Genomic DNA, 22500 nt, shown 5'->3' on the forward strand with positions numbered 1-22500 from the left:
TTCTTGTTGCGCAAGGTAGAATCACTCCGTTCCTCTGTAATTATATGTAAACAATGTGTTCTCAACCTCTCTGCCACAGGGTTACTGGAACGGGAACAAACTGAAAACAAACTGCTCTGCTTTTAATCTTTTCACAAGTGAGTTCCAAATTTCTCTACCGGTCGTCCCAGCGTGAGTTGTTTCATGCACGAGATGTCAGAATGCACTCACTGTTCCAAAATGTGATAGTTATGCAACAGGACAGTTAATACGCGCTGCCTGCTAATTTTCTATAGGCTGTGTTTCAACTTGTCAATTTCTAATTATTTTCACCCACTTCACCAATGTTTCCGCAGATCAAGTATGCAGACATTTGCACAGTCTTGCATGATTTGGCGCGTTTTTTTGACTGGCGCTCGCATTTCCTTCCTTCCTTTGTTTTCCACAAACAAATAATAACTTTGGACGTGTGTGTTCCTATTAAAGGAAGTACCTTATTTTTCTGTATATCGTGTTGTTGTTTCTACTGTATGTATGTATGTATGTATGTATGTATGTATGTATGTATGTATGTATGTATGTATGTATGTATGTATGTATGTATGTATGTATGTATGTATGTATGTATGTATGTATGTATGTATGTATGTATGTATGTATGTATGGCTCATAATGTAGTTAGTGTTTTATTCACATCTTTTCAAGTACTGGTGACAAATAATGCATTCCGATTATTGCATATATTGTAATGGACACCTGTGACGTCTGTAAAATACTTTTATGACGGTTGTACTGATTTTAAGGAGCTAATGCTAAGCTATTTGAAGGTTGTACTGAATATAATGAGCTAATGCTAAGCTATTTGAAGGTTGTACTGATTATAATGAGCTAATGCTAAGCTATTTGAAGGTTGTACTGATTATAATGAGCTAATGCTAAGCTATTTGAAGGTTGTATTGATTATAATGAGCTAATGCTAAGCTATTTGAAGGTTGAGAACACATTCTCATTTACAGCAACGACCTGGGGAATAGTTTCAGGGGAGAGGAATGAGCCAATAGGAAGCTGGGGATGATTAGGTGGCTGTGATGGTATGAATGCCAGATTGGGAATTTAGCCAGGACACCGGGGTTAACACCCCTACTCTATGATAAGAGCAATGGGATCTTTAATGACCTCAGAGAGCCAGGACACCCGTTTAACGTCCCATCTGATAGACAGCACCCTACACAGGGCAGTGTCCCCAATCACTGCCCTGGGGCATTGGGATATTTTTTAGACCAGAGGAAAGAGTTCCTCGTACCGGCCCTCCAACACCACTTCCAGCAGCATCTGGTCTCCCATCCAGGGACTGACCAGGACCAACCCTGCTTCGCTTCAGAGGCAAGCCAGCAGTGGTATGCTGCTGTTATGATGTTAATACTTCTGTGAATGTCTGAACATTTCATCCAAAAATAAACTGGTCACATTCAGGACATAACTTTGTAAAGACAGTGTTTGTGCAAAATGTTTCTGTGAAGAAACAGGTGTGGCCCGCTCAAACACTGACTGTTGCGTGTTCCAAGTGTTCACAACGGTTTGAGCGTTACGCTGCACGGACCACTGTAGAAGGACCCGTTTTGTTGGTGAAAAGGTTAAAGACACTTCATCCATTTTGTCTGAAAAGGATTATCGTGTTATGTTTGTTGCCGCCGCTCACTGAATAAATTCATCACTATATTCCATTGCTTTGCTTTCTAAATAGAGACATTTACATTTTAATCCATGGATTAGTTCCAATTTAGTTTTGTTTGGATTACCTTTCCTTTGAGTCAATTCCATTGGACAGGCCTGCTGTGCTGTCTTCCAGTAGAGGAGAGCGATATATATATATATATATATATATATATATATATATACTGTAGAAGGATGTTATGCTGAGTCCCAGTTAATGAGGCACAATCACAAATAAAATAAAAATTAGCTGTGCAGCGACGCTTCTCATCCAACCTGACAGAGCTTGAGAGGATCTGCGGAGAAGAATGGGAGAAACTCCCTAAATACAGGTGTGTTTGTAGCGTCATACCCAAGAAGAATTTGAGGTTGTAATCACTGCCAAAGGTGCTTCAACAAAGTACTGAGTAAAGGGTCTGAATACTAATGTAAATGTGATATTTCAGTTTTTGCAACAACAAAAAATCTGTTTTTCCTTTGTCATCATTGGGTATTGTGTGTAGATTGATGTGTGTGAGGGGGGGGGGGCTGTAACTTAACAAAAATGTGAAAAAAGGGAAGGGGTCTGAATACTTTTCGAATGTACATGTAGGTAGGGGTAAAGTGACTCTGCATAGATAATAAACAGCGGGTAGCAGCAGTGTAGAAACAGGGGGGGTGGGGGTCGTCAATGTAAACAGTCCGGGTGGCCATTTGATTAATTGTTCAGCAGTCTAATGGCCGTGTTCCTCCTCTCTGTGTCTTTGCCACCTCTTCACAGCTCTCATGTTCCCGACAAACAATTACCCTTCTCTTCTTCAGCTCTACGTCCCAAATGGCACCCTATTCCCAACGTAGTGCGCTACTTTAGACCAGTCAGAAAGCTGTGCACTACATAGGGGATATGGTATGATTTGGGACTCATTCCCAGAGTCTCCCTGGCCTCTCCAATCTCCCTAATGACTGATTGTGATTCAGAGTGATGTCTCAATAGAGAGAGGGGGAAGTTGTGCCACTGCTGGTTCTGTCATTAGTGCTCCGTTACTTTGGATCCCTGTCGGGTCCCTGTCGCTGCCCAGACCATGCAAATAGAGACGGCTTTATTCACGGCACAGAGATATGTGGGGCTGGTTCACTACCATGTCTTATAACAGTACTCTACTATACTGGACTGGACTGGACTGGTTCACTACCATGTCTTATAACAGTACTCTACTATACTGGACTGGACTGGGTCACTACCATGTCTTATAACAGTACTCTACTATACTGGACTGGACTGGACTGGGTCACTACCATGTCTTATAACAGTACTCTACTATACTGGACTGGACTGGACTGGGTCACTACCATGTCTTATAACAGTACTCTACTATACTGGACTGGACTGGACTGGGTCACTACCATGTCTTATAACAGTACTCTACTATACTGGACTGGACTGGACTGGGTCACTACCATGTCTTATAACAGTACTCTACTATACTGGACTGGACTGGTTCACTACCATGTCTTATAACAGTACTCTACTATACTGGACTGGACTGGGTCACTACCATGTTTTATAACAGTACTCTACTATACTGGACTGGACTGGGTCACTACCATGTCTTATAACAGTACTCTACTATACTGGACTGGACTGGACTGGGTCACTACCATGTCTTATAACAGTACTCTACTATACTGGACTGGACTGGACTGGGTCACTACCATGTCTTATAACAGTACTCTACTATACTGGACTGGACTGGACTGGGTCACTACCATGTCTTATAACAGTACTCTACTTTACTGGACTGGGTCACTACCATGTCTTATAACAGTACTCTACTATACTGGACTGGACTGGACTGGTTCACTACCATGTCTTATAACAGTACTCTACTATACTGGACTGGACTGGACTGGTTCACTACCATGTCTTATAACAGTACTCTACTATACTGGACTGGACTGGACTGGGTCACTACCATGTCTTATAACAATACTCTACTATACTGGACTGGACTGGGTCACTACCATGTCTTATAACAGTACTCTACTATACTGGACTGGACTGGGTCACTACCATGTCTTATAACAGTACTCTACTATACTGGACTGGACTGGACTGGTTCACTACCATGTCTTATAACAGTACTCTACTGTACTGGACTGGACTGGACTGGGTCACTACCATGTCTTATAACAGTACTCTACTATACTGGACTGGACTGGGTCACTACCATGTCTTCTAACAGTACTCTACTATACTGGACTGGACTGGGTCACTACCATGTCTTATAACAGTACTCTACTATACTGGACTGGACTGGTTCACTACCATGTCTTATAACAGTACTCTACTATACTGGACTGGACTGGACTGGTTCACTACCATGTCTTATAACAGTACTCTACTATACTGGACTGGACTGGGTCACTACCATGTCTTATAACAGTACTCTACTATACTGGACTGGACTGGACTGGTTCACTACCATGTCTTATAACAGTACTCTACTATACTGGACTGGACTGGACTGGGTCACTACCATGTCTTATAACAGTACTCTACTATACTGGACTGGACTGGTTCACTACCATGTCTTATAACAGTACTCTACTATACTGGACTGGACTGGGTCACTACCATGTCTTATAACAGTACTCTACTATACTGGACTGGACTGGACTGGGTCACTACCATGTCTTATAACAGTACTCTACTATACTGGACTGGACTGGTTCACTACCATGTCTTATAACAGTACTCTACTATACTGGACTGGACTGGGTCACTACCATGTCTTATAACAGTACTCTACTATACTGGACTGGACTGGACTGGGTCACTACCATGTCTTATAACAGTACTCTACTATACTGGACTGGACTGGACTGGGTCACTACCATGTCTTATAACAGTACTCTACTATACTGGACTGGACTGGACTGGGTCACTACCATGTCTTATAACAGTACTCTACTATACTGGACTGGACTGGGTCACTACCATGTCTTATAACAGTACTCTACTATACTGGACTGGACTGGACTGGTTCACTACCATGTCTTATAACAGTACTCTACTATACTGGACTGGACTGGACTGGGTCACTACCATGTCTTATAACAGTACTCTACTATACTGGACTGGACTGGACTGGGTCACTACCATGTCTAATAACAGTACTCTACTATACTGGACTGGACTGGACTGGGTCACTACCATGTCTTATAACAGTACTCTACTATACTGGACTGGACTGGTTCACTACCATGTCTTATAACAGTACTCTACTATACTGGACTGGACTGGGTCACTACCATGTCTTATAACAGTACTCTACTATACTGGACTGGACTGGACTGGGTCACTACCATGTCTTATAACAGTACTCTACTATACTGGACTGGACTGGGTCACTACCATGTCTTATAACAGTACTCTACTATACTGGACTGGACTGGACTGGTTCACTACCATGTCTTATAACAGTACTCTACTATACTGGACTGGACTGGACTGGGTCACTACCATGTCTTATAACAGTACTCTACTATACTGGACTGGACTGGACTGGGTCACTACCATGTCTTATAACAGTACTCTACTATACTGGACTGGACTGGGTCACTACCATGTCTTATAACAGTACTCTACTATACTGGACTGGACTGGACTGGGTCACTACCATGTCTTATAACAGTACTCTACTATACTGGACTGGACTGGACTGGTTCACTACCATGTCTTATAACAGTACTCTACTATACTGGACTGGACTGGACTGGGTCACTACCATGTCTTATAACAGTACTCTACTATACTGGACTGGACTGGACTGGGTCACTACCATGTCTTATAACAGTACTCTACTATACTGGACTGGACTGGACTGGGTCACTACCATGTCTTATAACAGTACTCTACTATACTGGACTGGACTGGGTCACTACCATGTCTTATAACAGTACTCTACTATACTGGACTGGACTGGACTGGGTCACTACCATGTCTTATAACAGTACTCTACTATACTGGACTGGACTGGACTGGGTCACTACCATGTCTTATAACAGTACTCTACTATACTGGACTGGGTCACTACCATGTCTTATAACAGTACTCTACTATACTGGACTGGACTGGACTGGTTCACTACCATGTCTTATAACAGTACTCTACTATACTGGACTGGACTGGACTGGGTCACTACCATGTCTTATAACAGTACTCTACTAGACTGGACTGGACTGGGTCACTACCATGTCTTATAACAGTACTCTACTCTACTATACTGGACTGGACTGGACTGGTTCACTACCATGTCTTATAACAGTACTCTACTGTACTGGACTGGACTGGGTCACTACCATGTCTTATAACAGTACTCTACTATACTGGACTGGACTGGGTCACTACCATGTCTTATAACAGTACTCTACTATACTGGACTGGACTGGACTGGGTCACTACCATGTCTTATAACAGTACTCTACTATACTGGACTGGACTGGGTCACTACCATGTCTTATAACAGTACTCTACTATACTGGACTGGACTGGACTGGGTCACTACCATGTCTTATAACAGTACTCTTCTATACTGGACTGGACTGGGTCACTACCATGTCTTATAACAGTACTCTACTATACTGGACTGGACTGGACTGGGTCACTACCATGTCTTATAACAGTACTCTACTATACTGGACTGGACTGTACTGGGTCACTACCATGTCTTATAACAGTACTCTACTATACTGGACTGGACTGGGTCACTACCATGTCTTATAACAGTACTCTTCTATACTGGACTGGACTGGACTGGGTCACTACCATGTCTTATAACAGTACTCTACTATACTGGACTGGACTGGACTGGGTCACTACCATGTCTTATAACAGTACTCTACTATACTGGACTGGACTGGGTCACTACCATGTCTTATAACAGTACTCTACTATACTGGACTGGACTGGACTGGTTCACTACCATGTCTTATAACAGTACTCTACTATACTGGACTGGACTGGACTGGGTCACTACCATGTCTTATAACAGTACTCTACTATACTGGACTGGACTGGTTCACTACCATGTCTTATAACAGTACTCTACTATACTGGACTGGACTGGGTCACTACCATGTCTTATAACAGTACTCTACTATACTGGACTGGACTGGACTGGGTCACTACCATGTCTTATAACAGTACTCTACTATACTGGACTGGACTGGACTGGGTCACTACCATGTCTTATAACAGTACTCTACTATACTGGACTGGACTGGACTGGGTCACTACCATGTCTTATAACAGTACTCTACTATACTGGACTGGACTGGGTCACTACCATGTCTTATAACAGTACTCTACTATACTGGACTGGACTGGACTGGGTCACTACCATGTCTTATAACAGTACTCTACTATACTGGACTGGACTGGACTGGTTCACTACCATGTCTTATAACAGTACTCTACTATACTGGACTGGACTGGACTGGGTCACTACCATGTCTTATAACAGTACTCTACTATACTGGACTGGACTGGACTGGTTCACTACCATGTCTTATAACAGTACTCTACTATACTGGACTGGACTGGACTGGGTCACTACCATGTCTTATAACAGTACTCTACTATACTGGACTGGACTGGGTCACTACCATGTCTTATAACAGTACTCTACTATACTGGACTGGACTGGACTGGGTCACTACCATGTCTTATAACAGTACTCTACTATACTGGACTGGACTGGACTGGTTCACTACCATGTCTTATAACAGTACTCTACTATACTGGACTGGGTCACTACCATGTCTTATAACAGTACTCTACTATACTGGACTGGACTGGGTCACTACCATGTCTTATAACAGTACTCTACTATACTGGACTGGACTGGGTCACTACCATGTCTTATAACAGTACTCTACTATACTGGACTGGACTGGACTGGGTCACTACCATGTCTTATAACAGTACTCTACTATACTGGACTGGACTGGACTGGGTCACTACCATGTCTTATAACAGTACTCTACTATACTGGACTGGACTGGGTCACTACCATGTCTTATAACAGTACTCTACTATACTGGACTGGACTGGACTGGGTCACTACCATGTCTTATAACAGTACTCTACTATACTGGACTGGACTGGACTGGGTCACTACCATGTCTTATAACAGTACTCTACTATACTGGACTGGACTGGGTCACTACCATGTCTTATAACAGTACTCTACTATACTGGACTGGACTGGACTGGGTCACTACCATGTCTTATAACAGTACTCTACTTTACTGGACTGGACTGGGTCACTACCATGTCTTATAACAGTACTCTACTATACTGGACTGGACTGGGTCACTACCATGTCTTATAACAGTACTCTACTATACTGGACTGGACTGGACTGGTTCACTACCATGTCTTATAACAGTACTCTACTATACTGGACTGGACTGGACTGGGTCACTACCATGTCTTATAACAGTACTCTACTATACTGGACTGGACTGGGTCACTACCATGTCTTATAACAGTACTCTACTATACTGGACTGGACTGGGTCACTACCATGTCTTATAACAGTACTCTACTATACTGGACTGGACTGGACTGGTTCACTACCATGTCTTATAACAGTACTCTACTATACTGGACTGGACTGGACTGGGTCACTACCATGTCTTATAACAGTACTCTACTATACTGGACTGGACTGGGTCACTACCATGTCTTATAACAGTACTCTACTATACTGGACTGGACTGGACTGGGTCACTACCATGTCTTATAACAGTACTCTACTATACTGGACTGGACTGGGTCACTACCATGTCTTATAACAGTACTCTACTATACTGGACTGGACTGGGTCACTACCATGTCTTATAACAGTACTCTACTATACTGGACTGGACTGGGTCACTACCATGTCTTATAACAGTACTCTACTATACTGGACTGGACTGGACTGGGTCACTACCATGTCTTATAACAGTATTCTACTATACTGGACTGGACTGGACTGGGTCACTACCATGTCTTATAACAGTATTCTACTATACTGGACTGGACTGGACTGGGTCACTACCATGTCTTATAACAGTATTCTACTGTGCGTTCCTCCCTATTCCAACCCTATTCTCCAATGGCCTCTGGTCCAAAGTACTACACTACATAGGGATTATGGTGCAAACACTTTGAACCTGTGGAAGGACCGGCTGTGATATGTGACACTGGTACTTTAAAAGCAACAATTTAATTCAACGTTGTGTTGTGTTCATTTGGTTTATTTAAGGAAAACATTATCGGTATTGCCTGATCATTGGTATATTAATCGGTATTGCCTGATCATGCATGTAAATATCACGATGAGGAAAATTATACAAATATACTGGATTTGAATGAACAGCAATTAAGGATCAGGTTGTTCTATCCATGTTTTGTATGTCCATCTCATTCAAACAGCTCTCTGGATATATTAGTCTATTAAATCATTGCCACGTCATTCTGCGGTATCATCATTGACTGTCAAAGTCCTGTATTTGTCCATACAGACAGACAGACAGGACACTGAATCTCCCGTATTTGTTTCCAGTGACTGGTGTATTATGAGAGGAGAGTTCTAGAAGGATCAAAAATACAGCAGGTTATATTTGTTATTGCTAGCGTTGTCTTGTGACACATGCAGAATGAGGCAATGATAAATTACTATCCCAGAGTTGACCGACCTCCATTAGTCAATGTTGTCATGATGAAGTCCTTTTAAAAGACATCGGTTTCGTCCTAAATTGTACCTAAATTGTACCCTGCACAGTGCACCACTTTGGATGAGTGCCCTGTTTGGTCCTGGTCAACAGTAGTGCGCTTCGTAAGGAATAGGGTGCCATTTGAGACGTGAAACATATTGATTGTTCTTGTTGTACGAGAACTTCAGATGCTGTAACGCTTGTAGAGATGGTATTTACAGTATGGACTGGAGATGGTATTTACAGTATGGACTAGAGATGGTATTTACAGTATGGACTAGAGATGGTATTTACAGTATGGACTGGAGATGGTATTTACAGTATGGACTAGAGATGGTATTTACAGTATGGACTAGAGATGGTATTTACAGTATGGACTAGAGATGGTATTTACAGTATGGACTGGAGATGGTATTTACAGTATGGACTAGAGATGGCACAGTACCTTAGGTCAGGTTAACCAATCTTGGTTTACCGGTCTACGGTCCTACTGACCCCCCCCCCCCAAAAAAAAGAAGTCCTGGCTCAAACCGCAGCAAAATCCACTGTAGAGTCAGGTCAAACCCCTAACACCCACTGTAGAGTCAGGTCAAACCCCTAACACCCACTGTAGAGTCAGGTCAAACCCCTAACACCCACTGTAGAGTCAGGTCAAACCCCTAACACCCACTGTAGAGTCAGGTCAAACCCCTAACACCCACTGTAGAGTCAGGTCAAACCCCTAACACCCACTGTAGAGTCAGGTCAAACCCCTAACACCCACTGTAGAGTCAGGTCAAACCCCTAACACCCACTGTAGAGTCAGGTCAAACCCCTAACACCCAGTACAGAGTCAGGTCAAACCCCTAACACCCACTGTAGAGTCAGGTCAAACCCCTAACACCCACTGTAGAGTCAGGTCAAACCCCTAACACCCAGTACAGAGTCAGGTCAAACCCCTAACACCCAGTACAGAGTCAGGTCAAACCCCTAACACCCAGTACAGAGTCAGGTCAAACCCCTAACACCCAGTACAGAGTCAGGTCAAACCCCTAACACCCAGTACAGAGTCAGGTCAAACCCTTAACACCCACTGCAGAGTCAGGTCAAACCCCTAGCACCCACTGTAGAGTCAGGTCAAACCCCTAACACCCAGTACAGAGTCAGGTCAAACCCCTAACACCCACTGTAGAGTCAGGTCAAACCCCTAACACCCACTGTAGAGTCAGGTCAAACCCCTGACACCCACTGTAGAGTCAGGTCAAACCCCTGACACCCACTGTAGAGTCAGGTCAAACCCCTAACACCCACTGTAGAGTCAGGTCAAACCCTTAACACCCAGCACAGAGTCAGGTCAAACCCCTAACACCCAGTACAGAGTCAGGTCAAACCCATAACACCCAGTACAGAGTCAGGTCAAACCCCTAACACCCAGTACAGAGTCAGGTCAAACCCTGAGCACCCACTGTAGAGTCAGGTCAAACCCCTAACACCCAGTACAGAGTCAGGTCAAACCCCTAACACCCAGTACAGAGTCAGGTCAAACCCCTAACACCCAGTACAGAGTCAGGTAAAACCCCTAACACCCAGTACAGAGTCAGGTCAAACCCCTAACACCCAGTACAGAGTCAGGTCAAACCCCTAACACCCAGTACAGAGTCAGGTCAAACCCCTAACACCCAGTACAGAGTCAGGTCAAACCCCTAACACCCACTGCAGAGTCAGGTCAAACCCCTAACACCCACTGCAGAGTCAGGTCAATCCCCTAACACCCACTGCAGAGTCAGTTCAAACCCCTAGCACCCACTGTAGAGTCAGGTCAAACCCCTAACACCCACTGTAGAGTCAGGTCAAACCCCTAACACCCACTGTAGAGTCAGGTCAAACCCCTAACACCCAGTACAGAGTCAGGTCAAACCCCTAACACCCACTGTAGAGTCAGGTCAAACCCCTAACACCCACTGTAGAGTCAGGTCAAACCCCTAACACCCACTGTAGATTCAGGTCAAACCCCTAACACCCACTGTAGAGTCAGGTCAAACCCCTAACACCCACTGTAGAGTCAGGTCAAACCCCTAACACCCAGTACAGAGTCAGGTCAAACCCCTAACACCCAGTACAGAGTCAGGTCAAACCCCTAACACCCAGTACAGAGTCAGGTCAAACCCCTAACACCCAGTACAGAGTCAGGTCAAACCCCTAACACCCAGTACAGAGTCAGGTCAAACCCCTAACACCCAGTACAGAGTCAGGTCAAACCCCTAACACCCAGTACAGAGTCAGGTCAAACCCCTAACACCCAGTACAGAGTCAGGTCAAACCCCTAACACCCAGTACAGAGTCAGGTCAAACCCCTAACACCCAGTACAGACTCATGTCAAACCCCTAACACCCAGTACAGAGTCAGGTCAAATCCCTAACACCCAGTACAGAGTCAGGTCAAACCCCTAACACCCAGTACAGAGTCAGGTCAAACCCCTAACACCCACTGTAGAGTCAGGTCAAACCCCTAACACCCACTGTAGAGTCAGGTCAAACCCCTAGCTCCCAGTACAGAGTCAGGTCAAACCCCTAGCTCCCAGTACAGAGTCAGGTCAAACCCCTAACACCCACTGTAGAGTCAGGTCAAACCCCTAACACCCACTGTAGAGTCAGGTCAAACCCCTAGCTCCCAGTACAGAGTCAGGTCAAACCCCTAGCTCCCAGTACAGAGTCAGGTCAAACCCCTAACACCCAGTACAGAGTCAGGTCAAACCCCTAACACCCAGTACAGAGTCAGGTCAAACCCCTAACACCCAGTACAGAGTCAGGTCAAACCCCTAACACCCAGTACAGAGTCAGGTCAAACCCCTAACACCCAGTACAGAGTCAGGTCAAACCCCTAACACCCAGTACAGAGTCAGGTCAAACCCCTAACACCCAGTACAGAGTCAGGTCAAACCCCTAACACCCAGTACAGAGTCAGGTCAAACCCCTAACACCCAGTACAGAGTCAGGTCAAACCCCTAACACCCACTGTAGAGTCAGGTCAAACCCCTAACACCCACTGTAGATTCAGGTCAAACCCCTAACACCCACTGTAGATTCAGGTCAAACCCCTAACACCCACTGTAGAGTCAGGTCAAACCCCTAACACCCACTGTAGAGTCAGGTCAAACCCCTAACACCCAGTACAGAGTCAGGTCAAACCCCTAGCTCCCAGTACAGAGGCAGGTCAAACCCCTAACACCTAGTACAGAGTCAGCTCAAACCCCTAACACCCAGTACAGAGTCAGGTCAAACCCCTAGAACAGGATGAGCTGAATTCCCCAGACTAGGTGTGAAACGCTCATTTCCTGACCTCTCACTCTGATTGGTACGTCCTCTCTTACCTGGAGGAATGAGGAGTGTAGTCAGAGCCTCATGGCCAGGTCTGACAGGTGCACCCTATTCCCTATATAGTGCACTACTTTAGACCGGGCTGGCACCCTATTTCCTATATAGTGCACTTCTTTAGACCAGGTCTGACATTTGCACCCTATTCCCTATATAGTGCACTACCTCTGACCAGGGCTGGCACCCTATTCCCTATATAGTGCCCTTCTGTTGACCAGGGCCCATAGTGGAATAGGGTTGCATTTGGGATGCACACGGAGTCGTTGCTACTCTCTTCCTAATGTAATGTAATCATCCCTGAATAACCACAGGGCCATGACAGAGTCCCACTGGCCATGTCTTAGTGTCTGGCACTCTGCTCTCCTCTGCTCTCCTCTGCTCTCCTCTGCTTTCCTCTGCTCTCCTCTGCTCTCCTCTGCTCTCCTCTGCTCTCCTCTGCTCTCCTCTGCTCTCCTCTGCTCTCCTCTGCTCTCCTCCGCTCTCCTCTGCTCTCCTCTGCTTTCCTCTGCTCTCCTCTGCTCTCCTCTGCTCTCCTCTGCTTTCCTCTGCTCTCCTCTGCTCTCCTCTGCTCTCCTCTGCTCTCCTCTGCTCTCCTCTGCTTTCCTCTGCTCTCCTCTGCTCTCCTCTGCTCTCCTCTGCTCTCCTCCGCTCTCCTCCGCTCTCCTCCGCTCTCCTCCGCTCTCCTCCGCTCTCCTCCGCTCTCCTCTGCTCTCCTCTGCTCTCCTCCGCTCTCCTCTGCTCTCCCTACACCCTGACAGACAGACAGACAGACAGACAGACAGACAGACAGACAGACAGACAGACAGACAGACAGACAGACAGACAGACAGACAGACAGACAGACAGACAGAGACAGACACGCTGTTTAAAATATCCAATCAATGAACCTCCATGAATAGCTACTACTAATGGCTTTACCCTGATGGAGTTAGATAGCAATGTCTCTACGTAGATCCAGGTCCAGTCAGCTGGCTCGGCTGGTCCACGGGCTCATGGGGGGGAGGGAGGGGGGGGGGGGGGGATGTTGCTTATTGACCTTGACCTCTATTCTCCTCATCTCTTGCTTCTCCCTTCCTGCTCCACATAAGAAAACCTTTTCAATAAAACATGCATCTCTCTGAAAACATGAACATCTTTCATGTTTCCTGAAATAATACATCCAAAACAACTTTGATGTTATAGAGAGATGTACATGGAACTGGATGTATTCATTTTGTGTCAGCCCCAACTTACAAGTTACTTTTATTATGGGAAAGGGGATAGTGGGGGGGGGGGGGATGGAAGGATGGACAGAGAGATGGTAGTATCAGGGAGGGGGGGTGGACAGAGAGATGGTAGTGTCAGGGAGGGGGGGTGGAAGGATGGACAGAGAGATGGTTGTGTCAGGGAGGGGGGTGGAAGGATGGACAGAGAGATGGTAGTATCAGGGGGGGTGGAAGGATGGACAGAGAGATGGTAGTATCAGGGAGGGGGGGGAAGGATGGACAGAGAGATGGTAGTATCAGGGAGGGGGGTGGACAGAGAGATGGTAGTGTCAGGGAGGGGGGAAGGATGGACAGAGAGATGGTAGTATCAGGGAGGGGGGTGGAAGGGTGGACAGAGAGATGGTAGTATCAGGGGGGGGAAGGATGGACAGAGAGATGGTAGTATCAGGGAGGGGGGTGGAAGGATGGACAGAGAGATGGTAGTATCAGGGAGGGGGGTGGAAGGGTAAAGGAGTGTCTTGGAGGAGGAGAGATGAGAGGAGGAGATGGGACAGGATGAAGAGGAGAGGTGAGGAGGAGAGAAGACAGGATGGGGAGAAGAGGAGGAGAGAGGTGAAGAGGTGAGAGGAGGGGAGGATAGGTGAGGGGGGAGAGGAGAGATGAGAGGAGATGGAGGTGAGGAGATGGTGAGGAGATGGAGGGGAGATGGAGGGGAGGTGAGGAGATGGAGGGGAGGTGAGGAGATGGAGGGGAGGTGAGGAATAGATAGGAGAGGAGAGGAGGAGATAGGAGAGGAGGAGATAGGAGCGGTGGAGCGTTTTTTTTCTTCTTTGCTTCCATGTTGCGTTAGCTGCTGTTTCTCTCAGGAGTTTTAACCAGTTGGAGGTCAGGAGGGCATTACATAAAACATTCACATGGATCTATCCCTCCTCCATCCATCCATCCATCCCTCCCTCCATCCCTCCCTCCATCCATCCCTACACCCATCCATCCCTCCATCCCTCCCTCCCTCCATCCCTCCATCCCTCCCTCCCCCCTCCCTCCCTCCCTCCCTCCCTGCATCCCTCCCTCCTTCCCTCCCCCCTCCCTCCATCCCTCCTTCCCTCCCTCCCTCCCTCCCTCCCTCCTTCCTTCACACACCCACAGGGAATGCTTAATGTGTTGCTCAACATTTCAGAAACAACGTTGGATTGAGCAAGACACAGACATGTACCCCATTTTGCAGGCTACTGTTCAGTGAGGTAGTTTTATTTTATTTTAGTCCGACTGACTAACGACAACAAACATGCTTAATTCATTTGGCCAGGAGACTCGGGATAAAAACTACATTGATGACATCAATTAGATTCTAATGGAAACAGATAAAAGCAGAAGCAGGGGGGGGGGGGGGGGAAGCAAATGGAATTTCTGAACAGGACTCATCAAAGTCTTAACATTGCTACAAATTCCCATTCCGTCTGAGTAGAAGCCTTTAATTTGCAAAGCTCATGTCTGGTTGGGTACTTAGAAGTACACGGTCAAATGATTCAAACTCCAAGTCCTAGCTTTACATCCCAAATGGTTCCCTATGTAGTGCCTTGGGCTCTGGTCAAATCTAGTGCACTGAATAGGGGAATAGTGTACCGTTTGGGATGCAGTCCAAGTCCTAAACAGAGAAGAGGAGCCAAATAGAAATGTAATTTTTGCGTGTTACTTCTCATCATTTGCTGGAACATGTGGTTGGGTGAATCGTTGGATTAGTGAAGACTTGAGAATTGTTCCAGTTGGCTTGTTTCTCCTCCTGGCAGGACTGACCCCTTAGTAACACGGTGTTTACATCTTCTATCTCAAGGAGAACACATGCTAGCTAACTCCAGATTACAGACCCTTTAGTTAGACTGAAGTGTTGCAATTATGTATGTCAATCTGATGGTGTTGGTGATTAGTGTCTAGCGCTCTCTCGTTTTCTCTCTCTCCTCTCTCTCTCTCTCTCTCTCTCTCTCTCTCTCTCCTCTCTCTCGCTCTCTCTCTCTCGTTCTCTCTCTCTCTCATTCTCTCTCTCTCTCGTTCTCTCTCTTTCTCATTCTCTCTCTCTCTCGTTCTCTCTCTCTCTCATTCTCTCTCTCTCTCGTTCTCTCTCTCTCTCGTTCTCTCTCTCTCTCTCTCCCTGCCTGCCAGTCATATTTACATGATAGTTTTTTGTCATTCTCCCTTTGGCATCTAGTTGTGCCCTATAAAGGGATATGCTGCCATTGCAGACACAAGCCATATGTTTGTCATATGAATAAGCAGCTCAGAGGTTTAACTAACTCTTATGGTATCTGTGTGTTTTAGGGGACTTGCCCCCACCTCCTCCTCCACCTGCTGACGACGGAGGCCTCCCATCCCTCATGTCCTTGCCCCCCCCTCCATCCATGGACAGAGAATACCAGGTAGGAGACTATTATGAGAGATGCATGTACCATTTGCTCATACAGTAAGGTAATTGTCATATAACCTTTCACTGCTTGGGATGGAGAACAGGTACACGAGCACTGCATTGAGTTCTGTACAGACATAGAATAGAATGGATCTCAATTGATACCCTATCCCCTATATAGTGCCCTTCATTTGACCAGGGCCTGGTGGGAGGTAGTTCACAGGGCCCGTAGGGAGGTAGTTCACAGGGCCCGTAGGGAGGTAGTTCACAGGGCCCGTAGGGAGGTAGTTCACAGGGCCCGTAGGGAGGGAGTCCACAGGGCCCGTAGGGAGGGAGTCCACAGGGCCCGTAGGGAGGTAGTTCACAGGGCCCGTAGGGAGGTAGTTCACAGGGCCCGTAGGGAGGTAGTTCACAGGGCCCGTAGGGAGGTAGTTCACAGGGCCCGTAGGGAGGTAGTTCACAGGGCGCGTAGGGAGGTAGTTCACAGGGCCCTTAGGGAAATAGGTCACAGGGCCCGTAGGGAGGTAGTTCACAGGGACGGTAGGGAGGTAGTTCACAGGGCCCGTAGGGAGGTAGTTCACAGGGCCCGTAGGGAGGTAGTTCACAGGGCCCGTAGGGAGGTAGTTCACAGGGCCCGTAGGGAGGTAGTCCACAGGGCCCGTAGGGAGGTAGTCCACAGGGCCCGTAGGGAGGTAGTTCACTGGGCCCGTAGGGAGGTAGTCCACAGGGCCCGTAGGGAGTCCACAGGGCCCGTAGGGAGGTACTTCACAGGGCCCGTAGGGAGGTAGTTCACAGGGCCCGTAGGGAGATAGTCCACAGGGCTCGTAGGGAGTCCACAGGGCCCGTGGGGAGGTACTTCACAGGGCCCGTAGGGAGTCCACAGGGCCCGTAGGGAGGGAGTCCACAGGGCCCGTAGGGAGGGAGTCCACAGGGCCCGTAGGGAGGGAGTCCACAGGGCCCGTAGGGAGAGAGTCCACAGGGCCCGTAGGGAGGTAGTCCACAGGGCCCGTAGGGAGGTAGTCCACAGGGCCCGTAGGGAGGTAGTCCACAGGGCCCGTAGGGAGGTAGTCCACAGGGCCCCTAGGGAGGTAGTTCACAGGGCCCGTAGTTAGGTAGTACACAGGGCCCGTAGGGAGGTAGTCCACAGGGCCCGTAGGGAGGTAGTCCACAGGGCCCGTAGGGAGGTAGTCCACAGGGCCCGTAGGGAGGGAGTCCACAGGGCCCGTAGGGAGGGAGTCCACAGGGCCCATAGGGAAGTAGTTCACAGGACCCGTAGGGCTCTAGTCAAAAATAGTGCACTACATAGTGAAAAGAGTTCAATTTGGGATATATAGTACAATGCCTCTATATATAATGGGATGTACTTACATTTTCTGCATGTAGCAGCCCTCTAAGCTGTAGTGTGGATACTGAACCCCCTACAGCAGTATCACTATAACCCCTACAGCAGTATCACTAGAACCCCCTACAGCAGTATCACTGAACCCCCTACAGCAGTATCACTGAACCCCCTACAGCAGTATCACTGAACCCCTACAGCAGTATCACTGAACCCCCTACAGCAGTATCACTAGGACCCCCTACAGCAGTATCACTAGGACCCCCTACAGCAGTATCACTGAACCCCCTACAGCAGTATAACTGAACCCCCTACAGCAGTATCACTGAATCTCCTACAGCAGTATCACTATAACCCCTACAGCAGTATCACTGAACCCCCTACAGCAGTATCACTATAACCCCCTACAGCAGTATCACTGAACCCCTACAGCAGTATCACTGAACCCCCTACAGCAGTATTACTGAACCCCCTACAGCAGTATCACTGAACCCCTACAGCAGTATCACTGAACCCCCTACAGCAGTATCACTGAACCCCCTACAGCAGTATCACTGAACCCCTACAGCAGTATCACTGAACCCCCTACAGCAGTATCACTGAACCCCTACAGCAGTATCACTGAACCCCCTACAGCAGTATCACTGAACCCCTACAGCAGTATCACTGAACCCCTACAGCAGTATCACTGAACCCCCTACAGCAGTATCACTGAACCCCCTACAGCAGTATCACTGAACCCCCTACAGCAGTATCACTATAACCCCCTACAGCAGTATCACTGAACCCCCTACAGCAGTATTACTGAACCCCCTACAGCAGTATCACTGAACCCCCTACAGCAGTATCACTGAACCCCCTACAGCAGTATCACTGAACCCCCTACAGCAGTATCACTGAACCCCCTACAGCAGTATTACTGAACCCCCTACAGCAGTATCACTGAACCCCCTACAGCAGTATCACTGAACCCCTACAGCAGTATCACTGAACCCCCTACAGCAGTATCACTGAACCCCCTACAGCAGTATCACTGAACCCCCTACAGCAGTATCACTGAACCCCTACAGCAGTATCACTAGGACCCCCTACAGCAGTATCACTGAACCCCCTACAGCAGTATCACTGAACCCCTACAGCAGTATCACTAGGACCCCCTACAGCAGTATCACTGAACCCCCTACAGCAGTATTACTGAACCCCCTACAGCAGTATCACTAGGACCCCTACAGCAGTATCACTGAACCCCCTACAGCAGTATCACTGAACCCCCTACAGCAGTATTACTGAACCCCTACAGCAGTATCACTGAACCCCCTACAGCAGTATCACTGAACCCCCTACAGCAGTATCACTGAACCCCCTACAGCAGTATCACTAGAACCCCCTACAGCAGTATCACTAGAACCCCCTACAGCCGTATCACTGAACTAGACTCTGATCCACACCAGACAGACAGTAGAGACTCGTCAGTAGTCCCTAGACTCTGATCCACACCAGGTAGAGACACGTCAGTAGTCCCTAGACTCTGATCCACACCAGGTAGAGACTCGTCAGTAGTCCCTAGACTCTGATCCACACCAGGCAGAGACTCGTCAGTAGTCCCTAGACTCTGATCCACACCAGGCAGAGACTCGTCAGTAGTCCCTAGACTCTGATCCACACCAGGCAGAGACTCGTCAGTAGTCCCTAGACTCTGATCCACACCAGGCAGAGACTCGTCAGTAGTCCCTAGACTCTGATCCACACCAGACAGAGACTCGTCAGTAGTCCCTAGACTCTGATCCACACCAGGTAGAGACTCGTCAGTAGTCCCTAGACTCTGATCCACACCAGGTAGAGACTCGTCAGTAGTCCCTAGACTCTGATCCACACCAGGTAGAGACACGTCAGTCTTCCCTAGACTCTGATCCACACCAGACAGAGACACGTCAGTCTTCCCTAGACTCTGATCCACACCAGACAGAGACACGTCAGTCTTCCCTAGACTCTGATCCACACCAGACAGACTCGTCAGTAGTCCCTAGACTCTGATCCACACCAGACAGAGACTCGTCAGTAGTCCCTAGACTCTGATCCACACCAGACAGACAGCAGAGACTCGTCAGTAGTCCCTAGACTCTGATCCACACCAGACAGAGACACGTCAGTCTTCCCTAGACTCTGATCCACACCAGGTAGAGACTCGTCAGTAGTCCCAAGACTCTGATCCACACCAGACAAAGACACGTCAGTCTTCCCTAGACTCTGATCCACACCAGACAGACCTTGAACCATGAATAGCTCTTTCTCAATTTAGTAGCAGTAATATCATCTGACGATAGCTTGATCTTAAGGCTCCCTGTGTGCTGTAGGAACGATACACTGTGAGAGGCTCTAACTCTGTAAAATAACTGCAGAGAATAAAATGACATAGGAACTGTTGACAATAGGTTACTTTTGTGTTTGTGTATCTTTGTGCCTGTGTATGTGTGTATCTGTGTGTGTGTTTATAATTCCTGTATGTGTTTCTCCAGAGGTGCGGGCCGCAGAAGACCCTGGAGGAGAGGCGATCCAGTCTGGATGCTGAGATTGACTCTCTGACCTCTATCCTAGAAGACCTTGAGAGTAACTCGCCTTACAAGCCCCGCAATGCACAGGTATACCTTACCTTATCACTAACTATCAAATATATATATATATATATATATATATATATATATATATATATATATATATATATATAAATAGGCCTGTGTATCTGGAGAGACGATGCTTTGTGTCATTAGAGCTCAGCTTGTTGTGCAGCACCCTCTGTGGCTGAGTTGGACAATCCTTCAGCGGCATTCTTACAGGAGAAAAGACCCTGCAATACACAGTTACACACTTTACCTCCACTAACTACCAACACAATACAATACACAGTTACACACTTTACCTCCACTAACTACCAGCACAATACACAGTTACACACTTTACCTCCACTAACTACCAGCACAATACACAGTTACACACTTTACCTCCACTAACTACCAGCACAACACACAGTTACACACTTTACCTCCACTAACTACCAACACAACACACAGTTACACACTTTACCTCCACTAACTACCAATACAATACACAGTTACACACTTTACCTGCACTAACTACCAGCACAATACACAGTTACACACTTTACCTCCACTAACTACCAACACAACACACAGCTACACACTTTACCTCCACTAACTACCAACACAACACACAGTTACACACTTTACCTCCACTAACTACCAACACAACACAATACACAGTTACACACTTTACCTCCACTAACTACCAACACAATACACAGTTACACACTTTACCTCCACTAACTACCAACACAATACAATACACAGTTACACACTTTACCTCCACTAACTACCAGCACAATACACAGTTACACACTTTACCTCCACTAACTACCAGCACAATACACAGTTACACACTTTACCTCCACTAACTACCAACACAATACACAGTTACACACTTTACCTCCACTAACTACCAGCACAATACACAGTTACACACTTTACCTCCACTAACTACCAACACAATACACAGTTACACACTTTACCTCCACTAACTACCAACACAACACACAGTTACACACTTTACCTCCACTAACTACCAACACAACACAATACACAGTTACACACTTTACCTCCACTAACTACCAACACAATACACAGTTACACACTTTACCTCCACTAACTACCAACACAACACAATACACAGTTACACACTTTACCTCCACTAACTACCAACACAATACACAGTTACACACTTTACCTCCACTAACTACCAACACAACACACAGTTACACACTTTACCTCCACTAACTACCAACACAACACACAGCTACACACTTTACCTCCACTAACTACCAACACAATACACAGCTACTCTGCCTTCAGATCAGTTACAGTACAACTCACATTACTCTGAGAGATCAGTTGTATAAACTAAGGCAGGGTTTCTCTCCATTTCAGATTGGAGAAGATATCTAGTCAGTTGTACAACTGAATTAATTCATCTGATATGTGTCTTCCATGACCTGCTCACAGCAATAGATTTTTAAAGGTTACTTTCCTGATGTTTGTTGAGATTAAATGAATTGTAAATGCCGCGGATGTCACCTCATGCTGAAATCAAAAGCAGAAATCACTCTTTTTTTTTTGAAAGTCACTCGCAGTGCTTGGGTTTGTTTATTTAAGTTAGTCTGAATTCCAGCCTTGTGGTGGGATAGTTCTCATTTGTTGGAAAGTGTTATTGGGGTTCTAATAATAACATGTGTCTTGACCCAGCTATGTCAGTATTAGATATCAGATGAATTGAAGAGCAACTTGAAACTAGTGAAAGCCTTGGGCACTAAGAGAAATAATTTGACACTCAATAAATGTAGGACACCACAGTTTTCAAAACAAACTAATCATGTTTGGGAAAGGAAATGAAGGGCTTGAGGGCCGTGTGGCGGGAAAGGGATCACAGCTGGTTCTGATTTGATGTGAAGGATGAACGTTGGGTCCAGAGTCAAGGCTGTAACCAGGGTCTGAGTGTTAGTGAGGTCCAGAGTCAAGGCTGTAACCAGGGTCTGAGTGTTAGTGAGGTCCAGAGTCAAGGCTGTAACCAGGGTCTGAGTGTTAGTGAGGTCCAGAGTCAAGGCTGTAACCAGGGTCTGAGTGTTAGTGAGGTCCAGAGTCAAGGCTGTAACCAGGGTCTGAGTGTTAGTGAGGTCCAGAGTCAAGGCTGTAACCAGG

The 22500-nt window shown here is 46.7% G+C and overlaps 1 protein-coding gene across 5 annotated transcripts in view; it reads left to right on the top strand.

Annotated features, from left to right (window-relative positions):
* LOC115158899 (lipoma-preferred partner homolog) overlaps window positions 1-22500 on the top strand; it is a 357166-nt gene that overhangs the window by 127572 nt on the left and 207094 nt on the right. For 4 of the 5 annotated variants that reach the window (XM_029708324.1, XM_029708325.1, XM_029708322.1 and 1 more), the window contains 2 exons: window positions 16311-16408; window positions 20251-20373. In XM_029708324.1, coding sequence (XP_029564184.1) covers window positions 16311-16408; window positions 20251-20373 — 221 coding nt within the window. Of the gene's footprint in view, window positions 1-55; window positions 138-16310; window positions 16409-20250; window positions 20374-22500 lie in introns of those variants that run through there. The other variant, XM_029708326.1, reaches the window with a different exon arrangement.

The sequence above is a fragment of the Salmo trutta genome, chromosome 22, assembly GCF_901001165.1.
Source record: "Salmo trutta chromosome 22, fSalTru1.1, whole genome shotgun sequence".
NCBI classification, from domain to species: Eukaryota; Metazoa; Chordata; class Actinopteri; order Salmoniformes; family Salmonidae; genus Salmo; species Salmo trutta.